This window comes from Antedon mediterranea, chromosome 1 (genome assembly GCF_964355755.1).
Source record: "Antedon mediterranea chromosome 1, ecAntMedi1.1, whole genome shotgun sequence".
Lineage (NCBI taxonomy): Eukaryota > Metazoa > Echinodermata > Crinoidea > Comatulida > Antedonidae > Antedon > Antedon mediterranea.
In genome coordinates this window covers 10067880-10081758 of record NC_092670.1, presented here as the reverse complement: position 1 = coordinate 10081758, position 13879 = coordinate 10067880, and the positions used below count along the sequence as shown (strand labels likewise).

Here is a 13879-nt window from a genome sequence, read left to right as displayed (position 1 = left end):
CATTTTTAACCGTTTAAAGACGAAAAAAGTTATCGCAATAGGACCATATAGTATTATTTTTACATTAAATATAGTTTGTGATCTTAAATTAGATCTAAAAAACGTAGGGAATGGGGCTTTAAGTAAATTGAAGTACATACTTCCTTTAAACATCTTATTTTCCCTGTACAATACTCTTATTTTACCCTATTTATCATACTGCAATGTTGCTTGGGCTACAACTGTAGATAAATTTACTGGATGCTGCCCCTGGACAGGTTCTGATAACACAAAAATTAATTCTCTCTGAATCTGTTCGGGAGCACCTCAAAAATCTCATACTAAACCACTTTTTTATTCTCTCAATACTTTATATATATTTGATATAAATAAACTCCAAACAGCTTTATTCATGTTCCGCCTAAATCATAATAAATTACCAACTCAATTTTACTCCTATTTTCAAAATTGTAATCATTCTTACAACACCAGATCTTCAACTGCAAAAAATCTATACGAAAAGCATACCATATTACTTAGAAGAACATCTTTTATTTACAATGGACCGTATATATGGAACAACTTACCGCTAAATCTAAAAGCAATAACCATCATAAATACATTTAAAACAAAATACAAACAAACACTTATTTCAAACTATTTAGAACATTAGTAATTCACAAATGCCTTAAGACTGTTTTTTTTTTCTTTTTTGTGCCTTTTTGTTTAATTTTATTTGTCAATTTGACGAAAGAAAGAAGTTTTTTTTTGTTCTCTCACTTAAATTAAATAATTAAATATATTACTTATCTGGAGGACCAAACTTAAAGCCTTGGCTTAATGCGTCCTCCTCACACAATTGTATTTATTAATTTTTGTTTCTGTTCATATTGTATTGTATTGTATTGTATTGTGTGAAACAATAAACTAAACTTGAAAACTTAAAAAAGCTATATATACTGTATATCCCTTTCTAGATCATATATACAACATTGTATTATATTACTTTTTGATTCCTAACTAGACAATGCCATTGGACAAATCAACATCTGAAGTTAAAACATGTCAGGTGGTTGGTTTTTTTTGCTCAAGTTATCATCAAGCCAGCAGGTGAGGAGAGTGCAGTGTATTAAGTAATACTGTGGTAGCTATGTGAAAACAACATATGGAAAATTAATTGATGTTAACCTTCATTTTCAAACAAGATACTAAATTATGCAGATGCTATTATTTTACATGCAGAGAACGTGTTTTAAATAATAATATCTAAGAATAGAGACAAGTGGAAGACAAACATTACAATATATTTGAATTTTTTTAATAGCATCACCATATAATACTATATAATATTATAAAGATTGAAAGAGGAAAATTCAGTAAAGGACAATAATCCATTTTATGTTTACATTTTATGTCATTTAATAGCATCACCATAATATAATAAAATAGATTCGAGTTGAGATAATTCAATATTACTTACTTGTTACTTACTTGTTTGCATAGCTATCCCCATTATTGGTGACATTTCGCCGTCATTGACATTATGTTGACATAGCACAACAATAAGAGACATTAATTTTGATGAGAAGGTCATGGAACACTAATTAATTAAAAGAACTAAAAATCTGAGACCTGTAACCCTAGGTAGGGACCCTGACGAGTACTCTCCCTCCGGGTCAAAGGAATCCCGAAACTCATCGGTGGGCAGAGGCACTCATCTCCCTGTTAAGGACTATTCCTGATGATTACCAAGCCAATTTTTATTGGAATATTTAATTACTTATTTCAGTGCTGCCATGTAATGTTTGTTGGAAATGGAGATAAATACTATGGAAATACATACTAGGCAAATTTATGATATGACTTAAAATTATGAGAAACCCAAAATAAAACACAAAATTATGATGGACCCACAATCCACGAAAAGCACTTTTTCTGGATTTCCATTTCTGGATTACAATTTGTCAAAACACAATCACAGTGTGATGGTTTTTCTGAATATCATTCTACATTCAACTATTTTGTAATTACTACAGAATTTTTTATCCAAACTAAGGAAATAATTGTAGAAAGTTGAGAACTCTGAAAACAGAATCAGGTCACTTAGAGGTCAAGACAGCATTCCAAAAACGATTATCGAACAGATGGTAAGTACAGTATTCTTGTTCATAGTTCTACCTCATGCACACCGCTTCTACGAAGCAAGCTTGAGCCACCCTTTTATCATTTTTCCAATCACCCAATGCAACGCTAGGTTAGCATACATTTCTTACTAGGCCTAGGCTATAACTAGAGAAACTTGAACCAAAACACTAAATTTGTTCAAAATTTATTTAAAAAAAAAATTGATCAGATGTTATAATCCAGCTACAGTAGGCTACATGGTTAATTCAATTTTGCATCTTAAAAAAGTAAATAATTATGTACAGTATTAACAATGGTAAACCCTGGGATGTTTATAAATGAAACTTAAGAATCGCTCAAGCTAAAAGTATCGCTCCTTATTTTATCCAAACAAAAACTACTAACTACCATTGCTAGTATATGTGCAACCCAACTGGCAAGACATTTTTGTTGATAAATTATTTTTTAAACATGTTTTATGCATATAGAATATAAAAGTGCATTATTGCATTAATAAAAGAATTTTTTACTGAAAAAAAATGTCTGACTTGTTTTTATAGCAGTCAAATACTGTATTTGACCATTTGAAGAGAAAGTCATGTTTTTTTGTCGCAATTTATGTAATAAATTATTTATTTTGCACTATAGACATAATTATCAGAATACCATTAAAATTAACTGGTCAAATATTGTGATTACTTTTATGATCATCTATTTCAGATAACTATTGGGGCCTATACTATCGTATATTTATTAAATGTTTGACTTTGACCCTATAGAGTTCTGCAGTGTGACGTTAGATGGCGCTGCATGGTTGCTAGCCAACCAAAAAATGCGTTCAACGCTACTATGTTGATAAACTGTATAGATCTGTATTTCTATCAAATTATGTATCTTAGCTTGACTTAAACTCTAGTTGAAAAAAAATAGATTATTAAAAACAAATGTTTAGTGATATTTTGAAATTTTAGTTTGTTTTATTGAAAATTATTAAGTTTTAAAATGACTACTTCAAAAAGCCTACACCAAACCATTGGTGACCTTAAAGTCAGGCAGGTTGAATGCATTTTTTGGTTGGCTAGCAACACAACACAACAGTAGGTGGCGCTGCATGGTTGGCTAGCAACCATGCAGCGCCACCTACTGTTGTGACGTCAGCATCGCAGAACTCTATGTCAACTGATAAAAGTGTCCTCTTTTGCTTTAATTAAGTGTATGATTTAATGATAATTTCTTTAATTTATTTAATAATAATAATTAAAAAACAATAACTCCATGCATTTGATGGTTCAATTTGATAGGCTATTAGAAAAAAAGCATCAAGTTTGTTCATACATTGTTATGTAATTACACCTTATTATTACTAACACGTTTTTGATTGGTGCAGACAAAGTTCTATTGTATTATACTTGGATGGAACATCTATAATACGCACATCAGAAGATGAAAACATACAGTAGTTCCTTATTACCACAAATATTGGTGTACGACAAGTTGCATTTGAAGGCACATCAAACAGTTTATTTTGTCAATACGTATTTACAAAACGTTGCAATGCATACGTTTGCAACTTTGGTTGTCGTTCTTAACCTTCTGCCTATTGTCGTTCTTTCGACCAATTCATTCTATACAGTTATCCAGGGGCAGGCTCTTAAGGGTTGGAGTTACGAGTTGAAGAATATAAGCCGTGTAAATTGCTTGCTGGAATGTTCCGACAAATCATACTGCTTGTCGGTCAACTATAACCAGAAAGATCGTGTTTGTCAAATCAGTATGCAAATACTGGAAGAAGCATCAGTTGAAAACAACATAATTCAAAAGCCCGAGTTTTGTTACATCGAAAAGGTGAGTTAAATTTTCTGATTTAGTGTACTGATGGAATGAACAACTTACGTAATATTCAACAAAACATGGTTTAGAGGAAAAAGCCTATTGAATTTTGTTGGCTCCTGAAGGTGTTTAGTACATAAAAGTAATGAACTAAAATATTATGAGGAATCACTTAAATCCAAATATAAATTAAATCCATATATAAAATAGAAAAATATTTCTATCAATATATAAAGAAAGTCAAGTATCAATTTATTTTACCAATTCATAAAGGATAAATAACAAATGCTGGTATGGATTTTTCCTAGGACTAGCCTAGTATAGTTTAAAAGGGCACTTCAAGAAATGGCGAGTTTGTTCATATTCAAATATTTTATTAAAATTGTTCGTTTATTAATTTCATATTCATATTCATACATAATTTTTATTTAAAAATTCATAATTGTCACTTCTGAGAAATTTTGGTTGGGTTTCCTTCCTCATTTTAGTGTTTACTGAAATAATGATTCCTAATCTGAATTTTCAAAAACTTACTTTTCAACTGTTCTTAAAGATATTAAATTGCAATAGATTTAAACAAGTTTTTTTTTCACTTGGTAGATTTCATTCTTTGTGAACCTTTATAAATCAGATGCAAAATTATTAAGACAAAAAAAAGATAGAAGAAAATTTCAGTTTCAACTTGGATCCACTAAGAAATTCAGATGTCAAATGCCAATGTCAATTTTTAAAGATTCGCCTTAAATGTGTTAACAGCTTGAAGATTTATCTATACGAAACATAACTTTTTTTAAATAAATAAATTACTTTGATAACATTTAACAATTATTGCTTCTCTTTATAACTCTTTGAATAATTAATTTCATAAATAATATTTTATATTATTTTATGAATTTTAATATTTTCACTTTACCTAAACTTTAACAGTGTTTCAAAGGTTGAATAATATTTTGATTTGTAAATAAAAGACTAAATTGATGTAAACAAATTTATTTTTCTAGTTTTTTCAATAGCAAAATTATACAATTTTTTAACCTGGACAAAAGTGGACATAGGAAAAATCCCGTCCGTAAAAACATATAAATCATATTTATTAATAAATTTGCAGTTAAAATTTTATAATTAACATTCAGTCATCTAAAACAACTATCTGGTAACATCATAATACAAAACAAATTTTAAAATTTCTTTTAAATGAGGAGAAAAATTACAATACGTAATGTCAATTACGCATTGTATGCGACGTATACAATTTTAATAATACACCTTTTTTTGTACAGTCTTATAAATTTGTTTGACTTTCATAATTAACATTCATGGCCATATTTTTTTACTTGAATCCTGTATTCTTTTTTATTTCTAAGATATGGCTAGTTATATTCTCAAAAATGTTCCGTCCGTCACAAAAAAATATACTTTGGAATGCCCCCATGTAATTTGAATGAGAAACCTGTGAAATAGCAATATTGTCAATCATAATTTGAATATTGTTATGTGTTGTCTACTACACATGATATCATTTGTTGTAAGTATATTGGGTGATACGTTATTAGATTTAAGCAAAAAGTAGTAAAAAGGTTCATCTGGATTCAAATATTTTGGATCATCCAAAAGAAAAAAATTATTTGAAAAAAGAAACTTTATTTAGTTCTTGATTTACTGTCATGGTGAGACTACTATATTGGTGTAATCTGCGTATAAATAAATGAGAAACTATCAGCACAAAAATCAATATCGTTTAAATAAATTATAAATAATAATGGGCTCAAAAGTCATAAATTTATACATTCTTGATCAGAATACATTTCTACGCAGGCATAATGCATGACTGTGTAGTGGACGTATGATCAAAATTAATGTCTTTGGATGCGACTTTAAACTAGCATATCTACACCAATTGGCCAATGTGATGCACCTACATTATCGTGTGGTCACTCTCAATAGGAAGTTCACTATTTCAACTACTGTCAAATGCTGTTCCTCTTCTCTCTCTCTCTCCAAAACTATAGTCTGTAGTTATTAAATTACAGTAATAGCGGCATTCTATATCTATATACTGTCATTATGTTAATTATTTTATATTTCCTTTTTCTTCAGGTCCTGGCTACTGATTCCAAAACGAGTAAGTATACAATTTATTACCTCCGCCAAGGAGGTTATATTTTTACCCCTGTATGTTTGTGTGTTTTTGTGTGTGTCTGTGAACAGCCTGGAGGCCACAGTTTTTAGCCGATTCTCACCAAATTTGGTCACAATGATCTATGCCCCAAAAGCTCGGACGAGTTTGAATTTTAATACCTAGAGACCACAGTTTTTATCCGATTCTCACCAAACTTAGCCACAATGATCAATGAATCATCATATACTTGTGGTTAAATTTAACCAGAGTCAGGGTCAAAGATCAAGGTCCACAAAAAAAAAGAAATAACAATAATAATAATTAAAAAAAACCCTCAGCGGGACTTAAACCAGCGATCTCAACTGTGAGAAGCTGGATACATAACCATTACACCAAACGCTCATCCACAACTTTGTAGTGTGCAGTTAGCCACTTAGAACTAATAAAAAAAAATTTTAAAAAAATATAAATATTTTCCGTGGACATTTTATGTAGGGGAAATTTACAGTTGGCGGAGGTTTGTACTCTCGGAGTACCCTCTAGTTATTAAATAAATTTATTTCTCATATGGAGGTTTACATTTATTATTAGTGATTGATCCTGGTAGTGACATTTTGTTGCTGAATCTGAATCTTAGGAAATGTTCTCTTTAATATTCTTAAAGTACTTTCACTTGTATTGTCGACCTACTATAAAATCAATCTTATAACCAAATGGACGTTTCACTCAATGTATAAGGCTTATATGAATGTTATATCTAATATGTGATCTTCAAACTTTGTAATTTTAGAGTGTTTTATGAGGGAGTGTAGTAACATTTTACAAAATAATCCTTCTGCTGTGAGTGGTGAATATGTGATACAGCCATGTGATGGAAAACCAGAGTTTACTGTGTACTGTGACATGAGGAGTGATGCAGGATGGACAGTAAGTATCAGTAACTATTTATGTAAATATATCTGAAGGAGCACATTATAACATACTAGCTTATTACTTGAAAAAAAATGAAATTTTCTTGTATTCTTGAAAGACACTTACAATTTATTTGAAGATATTAGTTTTTCGTAAGCCAGTAAAAATATGTTTCGCATGGCAACGAAATATTGAGGGCGCCGTCCAAAATATGACTGCGGTAAATTTGAGCGAAGCGCATGTACGTGTTGCTTAGTGCTTGGCTGCCTAGGCCTAGCGTAACATCAAAGCGAGTGAGGACTTTAAAAACTGCTATTTATCAAAATTGACCTGGCATTTTAGTAAATTACTTTCAATAAAAGTATAATTATATTATAATCATGAATTATTCCGGATTCAAATGCAAAATGTGCAAAATAGATTAAAAACTATACTCGTTTTGTAGTTACGAATATGACTGGTGATATTGGTCAACACGAAAACGCTTTACGAATATGAAATGGGGATCAGCTCTAAAGTTTCACAAATGTGTGATGTATCCGTTTTCATTATCGTATTCGTAAGGTTGTGAAAACTCTCTATTGCCACAGCTTACTAATTCATTACTAAAACACACATCACAATACGTTACTGTCAGCAATAGAGACACCAGCAAAACCCTGAATATAGAGAACGATTGCATGATTTGAGATAGAATCCGTGCCAGAAGTACAAGGAGTTTACAGGCTGATATAATAGCATACATGCCAACACTCCTGTTCTGGCCCGTAGGCTATTTTATACTCGTCTCACTTTCCACATTTTCTCCCGGATTACAAAGATAACTGAATTTTGATGCATGTTCTTTTTTGCATTAAAATACAACTAAAAGGCGCACACACAAGAAAATTTAGGATATTTAAGCCATTGTACGACCATCTCGGTCATAATTTCTTGGTTTTTTTTATGAACGGAAAGGGGATTCCGTATTTCATATGACATCAGATCCTGTATTCCTTACGTCTCAAAAATAGATAGTTGACCTAAAAAAAACTATGGTAACTCCCGTTTTTTTAACTTCAATGGTATGATTTCAGATAGAATCCGTTCCAGAAGTACAAGGACTTTCAAATTTACGATATTCAAGCCACTGTACAAGCATCTCTCATAATTAATTTAAACGGAAAGGAGATTCCATTCACATATGACGTCGCACTCTCCACTCCTTACATCTTGAAAATAGATAGAGGGCAATGTTGACTTACAGATGATGGCATGAATGAAATAAGTAGCTTTCGCACGAGCATGTAGACTTTAACGAATGACATCAACATTCTACTCATTTACACAACATAGTTAAGCGAACAGTTGTTTAGGAATGTTTAAAACTTGCATATGGATAAATAGCTTATTGCAATGAACAATTCCTAATAATACAGTATTTGGCTTTATTAAAAACATAACTTTAGATTTATCATTTTGTTCAACAGAAATTAATGATTCTTCCACATTTTTTACTAACGTTACTTTTCAGAAATAGGGTTCTCGACCCACACATAACTATACCTGCGCACACGCAGAGCGATTTGTTGAAGTGTTGTCTGGAGGTCACAACAAAACTATGTTCTAAACATAACGCAAGAACAATCACACTAAATGTTCAAAAACTTGCATAATTATTGTAAAATGAGTGTAACCAAATTGTAGAAAATGAGGAACATCAAAATTAAATTGTAAAATATTGACGTACCTTAATCGTAATATTACTGGTCAGATTCTTAATTCATTTACTTCTATTTACTCAAGTTGATGGGCTTGACATCACTGTTTTAGTAAGACTGTAGAGTATAGATTACTATCCTTTCATTATCAGGTGATACAGAGAAGACAAGATGGATCAGTTGATTTCTACCGTAATTGGGCAGAATACAAAGAGGGTTTTGGAAATGTGAACACAGAGTTCTGGCTTGGTAATGAACAAATCAACCGTTTAACAGCTGATGGCAGTTTTGAGCTTCTAATAGAGATGACTGACCGCTTGGATGACATGAAGTTTGCAAGATATTCTCACTTTCGTATTGATACTGAGGACTCTAACTATGCTTTGAAAATCAGTGGATACACAGGAACGGCAGGTTAGTACATTCAATCAATTTTTACACTAAAAAACACATTTCAAGTAAACAAAGAATTAAAAGTATTATTTTTCTTTATAGGCCTCACCTTTGTACCTTGCATTAAAAATACACACGGTGCACTTTTGTTGTTGTTGCATTTATCACTTTAAGAGTATTAAAAACTGAATTTTCAAACCAATTATGACTACCTATAATTGAGTTTAAACTAGATGGTACGCTCGTTCGAAAACCACCTCTATTCGTGGCAAATCATGAATTTGATTTAATCGTCAATAAATAGTAAATTATCTAACTCAACTTAATTAGTAGGCCTAATTGTTTTCAATTGTTTCTTAGAGCCAAATTCATACTTTAAGTCGGTTCCTACCCTACCCAGTTTTTCTGCGTTTAGGGCATGTGATGCACCGTAGGCCTATCCTCTACTGGCTTTACAACGCTCATGCCAGTGAGGAAAGGGTGATGATGTGGGTGGTTTAACTGATTGTACATAAAATACAGCGACTGAAAACGCTAGCTCATTCCATTTAAAAACAATCTATATCCAACCTCTGCAGCACATATTGAAAAAAAAAATGGATCAAGTTTCTGTTATGAGTATACAGTACTTGCCTTTACGACGCCTGAGGGAATAGACACTTGTGGAACAGAGATTGGAATGTTCCATTCATCACAAATCAATACACTTGTATAAACATATATTAAATCTATCAAAATAGTAGGCCTATTTTTTTAGAAAAAAAAGAAAATCGGCCTGTCTTCAACATTATGATGCTGTACTCGAACTGTTCAACCGGTTTTCAGTCATTAAAAACAATTATCGTAGGAGGAGATAGGAAAATGCGAAGCATTCTCGTAATATTGTCTGCGGGTATTTTTCAAGATGGACATCCATTAGACAGTGTATACCACGATCGAAAAACACCCCTATTTGGGGCAAATCGTTGAACCTAAATTCGTTTTAATTGTCAATAACTAATTATCGAACTCAATTTAATTAGTAAACAGGGTTACATCAGGTGGTTTAAATCCATACCGAAAGTACGAACCAACTTTATATACCATCGAGAAAACATTCTAGAAATAACGCGTGATTTACCGAATTTTGCCCTTACGTAAATTTATATATAGATGATAAGAACATTGATTGGGATTAAACGGTTTAAACAAGCTTACAGAACAGTAAATTTAGCATACCTTAATGTTCACACATTTATATGTCTTCATCACAAGAATCCCATGTTGCATCTAGTTATGTACCAGCATTTATAAATAGTCACTGGAATATTGACTGGGACATAATGACTCATACATGGCCAATGTTCCAATTTAATTTTAAAGTACTACACCATATTTTAGATAGATTTGAGATACAAAAGATGTTAGCTTGCCAACGAAATGATTAAAAATGGAACACTTACCACAAATGAAATAGAAAATGAGGAAAAAATGTTCTAATAGTATTAAATCAAGTTCGGAAATGTTCACTGCACTGACTACGGTAGGTCAGGTATAATGAAGTTTTCCTTTGGTACTGTATAATATAAGCTATAAAAACAGTTGTGTTTAATAATTAATTAATTTTTAGTCATGTGCAAACGCGACTCTACAGCTCACTCGGTTGGTTGGTAAACACTAACTCAAATTTGAGCACGTGACCGCAGCCATGTATGGCCTTGTTTTATTTACAAATCATGTATTATGTGAAAAATATAGAAAAAGAAAAAAAAGAAATTTGAAATTGATTTAGGTTAAACTTAACAATATGCTACCCAAAGATAAAAAGGCAACATGATATCAAATCTGAAAGAAATTGGACCAATATTAAAGAAAAGCTACTATATACACAACCAACTAAAATTAATTAATCAAACTAACAATTCTAAAAATGATATCAAAATGTTCAATGGATTAGCTCCAACATTTAACAACATTTCAATTTAACATTTAAAAATGTTATTATTTTAAATGTTGTAGTTACTAAACACTTTGGAAATTAGTTTTCGCTTCCATTGTTTTTTTTAAATCAGTACATTTGTATTGAAAGTATATTTCAGTTAAAATATAAAAATTATATTAATGTTTTATTAATGTCAATTTTATCATATTTTCATAATTTCATGTTGTATGTAATATACTGTAGTATAGTTTATTTGTATTTTTCTTGTATATGGTTTTATCTTAACTGTTTATGTTGTATGGAGTGAGTGCAGAATCTGTTTGGGCTTTAGCCTATTCTCATTCCTGGTTATTTTTACATTGATGACCGAATAAATATTATTATATGAATTAATATGGTTCATATATATTAAAAGGAAAACAAGTAAAATAATAAGCAAACATTGAATGAGCAACAAATTATAATTATAATATAGTAAAATAAATAAACCATATTGTATAATTTATAGAATAAAAAAAGACAAGAACACTATTTTTGAAAAAAAAAAAAGTTTTTTGATTTTAAACAAATAAAAAATCCCCTAAAACAGGATGTGAATCTCAAAAAAACATAAATTAATTAAAACACTCATTAGGTATGCATCATTTTACATAGCATATATTAATTTTTTCCATGTTTAAATAAAACAATTGTATTAAAAAAACTGCATGTATCCAGTAAACTAAAGATGATATGTTTTGTTTGTTTAGGTGATTCTTTGGCATTACACAATGGTCAACAATTTACAACCAAAGACAGAGACAATGATAAGCACAGTGGTAACTGTGCTAAGCTACGCAAAGGTGCTTGGTGGTACAATAGGTGTGGTGATTCAAACCTGAATGGCCTTTACCTTACACCAGGTACAGCTGATGGTAAAGGCATCCGCTGGTATCATTTCAAGACGTGGGAGAGTCTCAAGAAGACAGTGATGATGGTTAAAAGAGCACCATAAGAAAATTAATTATAACTTTAGTAATTTGACTTTAATTTGGCTCATAAATATAAAAAATGGAAAAATATTGATTTTATTAAAGATGCAGTGAGATCAAAAATCATGTTTGGTTATCATACTTTTCGTGTTAAACCTTGGTTTAATAACATAATGACGAAATAAAATTAATTTGAATATACAGTGTCTTAATTTAATCACATACAGTACATAAGTTTATGATTACGATAATTTATTAAATAATAATTATAGTATTGTCAGAATTGTTAAAAATATATGCCACTATATTATAATACTACATAGTAATATCAAATTCCATTATTATTAAAAGATACTACTGTACTTGGATGTGTTATAATGTTTAGTAAATCATAATATTGGTATTTATTTTAGTTTTACTAATTTAATTAAAAGGTTATCTGGTGTTAATTGGTTATATTCTTTATAATTCATTCATTCAATCTTTTATTTTGGAATTTTGCAAAGTAATATTGGATATAAATTAATTAAAAAATAAACTACTAATTATTAAGTAAAATTTTGCCTTATCATTAAATGATTATTTATTATAATAATCCACATTTTATAACATCAATAATAAAATATATTGTCATATCAACTGTAATTTATTTTTTTGGGAATTTTTTATTAGTTAGTAACAATGGATGTTTTATTATTAATCATTTTTAAATATTATAGTAATACCAAATAATTTAATCAATTAATTCTGTAAAAAAATCTTATTTTATTATTTAAAACTATGCTAATACATACATAATAGTAACATTATTATTGTTTTAATATAATAATAACAAATTGATATCTAATCATAAATCAGTATTTCCTATATTTTCATTAATAATTAGTAGTGTTTTAATCTAATATTTGCTGAAGTTCTTAAATTGAATCTCGTTTTGAAATGATTAAAAATGAAATAAAAACTTACAATGAATGTAGGCCTACATATTATATATCTTATTATATTGGTTTTTATAGAAATTAGTGACATAAGCAACACAAGATGAATGTTTATCTATTTTCCAAGGTAAAGTGAAAGTAATTGAATTTGAATTGAATTATTATTATTGCTTTTTAATTAATAAAATCAAATTGATATCTAATCATAAATCAGTATTTCCTATATTTTAATTAATGATATTCTAATTAAATATATTCTAGTAGTTTTAGGAGTATTTGTAATGATGTTTGCTGAAGTTTTTAAATTGAATCTTGTTTTGAATTGATTAAAAATGAAATAAAAATGTACATGTAGCTACATATATCTTATTATATTGGTTTTGATCTAAGAAATTGGTGACATAAGCAAACACAAGATGAATGTTGATGTATTTTCCAAGGTAAAGTGAAAGTATCAAACAAAATTTAAGATCTAAATCTAAAGCTTTGAATGTATTAGTGTAAAAAATCACTTTCAGCTAAAACAAAAAAAAACATAAAGGGGTTTGACCTATTAAAGATGTATTGTCCCCCAAAAACATGAAAAAAAAAGGTTAATTAAATCAGACTTTGAATATGTTATTTTGTGGTTTTAAAAAAGTTAATCAGTTCCATATAGAAAAAAAAATGTTTTCACCTACAAATTGATTAAATAAATGGTTAAATTCAACCAAAAACCCACTGGCTGGTCAATTTGGCCATTCTTTGCTTTAAATTACAGTTTTTTTCGGATAAATACATTTTTTTTCAATCCAATTTTTGGTCAAAGTCGATAACTATTATGTTACATTAAAATGGCATATTCAATAAAAATGTTGTTAAGAATTATTTTTTCAGGGGGACAATACATCTTTAACCCCTAAATGTTCTAATAAAAGCATCAGTTGCTATAGCAACAAAAGAAAGTACGGTTACAAGAGGGCAGTAATAAAGAGAACACCAATCTTTAGGAG

General features: G+C 29.7%; 2 protein-coding genes across 2 annotated transcripts; both read left to right on the top strand.

Annotated features, from left to right (window-relative positions):
* Positions 1-3653: 3653 nt before the first annotated feature.
* Positions 3654-6954, top strand: LOC140041081 (uncharacterized). Its single transcript, XM_072087470.1, has 4 exons — positions 3654-3948; positions 6031-6055; positions 6843-6899; positions 6938-6954. The coding sequence occupies exons 1-4, from the start codon at positions 3658-3660 to the stop codon at positions 6952-6954; spliced, it is 390 nt and encodes a 129-aa protein (XP_071943571.1). The 5' UTR covers positions 3654-3657.
* LOC140056115 (angiopoietin-related protein 2-like) lies at positions 6935-12311 on the top strand. The gene is made up of 3 exons (XM_072101377.1): positions 6935-6979; positions 8817-9078; positions 11728-12311. The coding sequence occupies exons 1-3, from the start codon at positions 6956-6958 to the stop codon at positions 11970-11972; spliced, it is 531 nt and encodes a 176-aa protein (XP_071957478.1). The 5' UTR covers positions 6935-6955; the 3' UTR covers positions 11973-12311.
* Positions 12312-13879: the final 1568 nt, after the last annotated feature.

Excerpts from the sequence above, each read along its gene's own strand:
- LOC140056115 (XM_072101377.1), top strand. The coding sequence starts at position 6,956 with ATGAGGAGTGATGCAGGATGGACA. Across the intron at positions 6,980-8,816 it reads GGAGTGATGCAGGATGGACA|GTGATACAGAGAAGACAAGA; the intron begins GTAAGTATCAGT and ends TTTCATTATCAG. Across the intron at positions 9,079-11,727 it reads TGGATACACAGGAACGGCAG|GTGATTCTTTGGCATTACAC; the intron begins GTTAGTACATTC and ends TTGTTTGTTTAG.
- LOC140041081 (XM_072087470.1), top strand. The coding sequence starts at position 3,658 with ATGCATACGTTTGCAACTTTGGTTGTCGTTCTTAACCTTCTGCCTATT. Across the intron at positions 3,949-6,030 it reads AGTTTTGTTACATCGAAAAG|GTCCTGGCTACTGATTCCAA; the intron begins GTGAGTTAAATT and ends CTTTTTCTTCAG. Across the intron at positions 6,056-6,842 it reads GGCTACTGATTCCAAAACGA|AGTGTTTTATGAGGGAGTGT; the intron begins GTAAGTATACAA and ends TTGTAATTTTAG.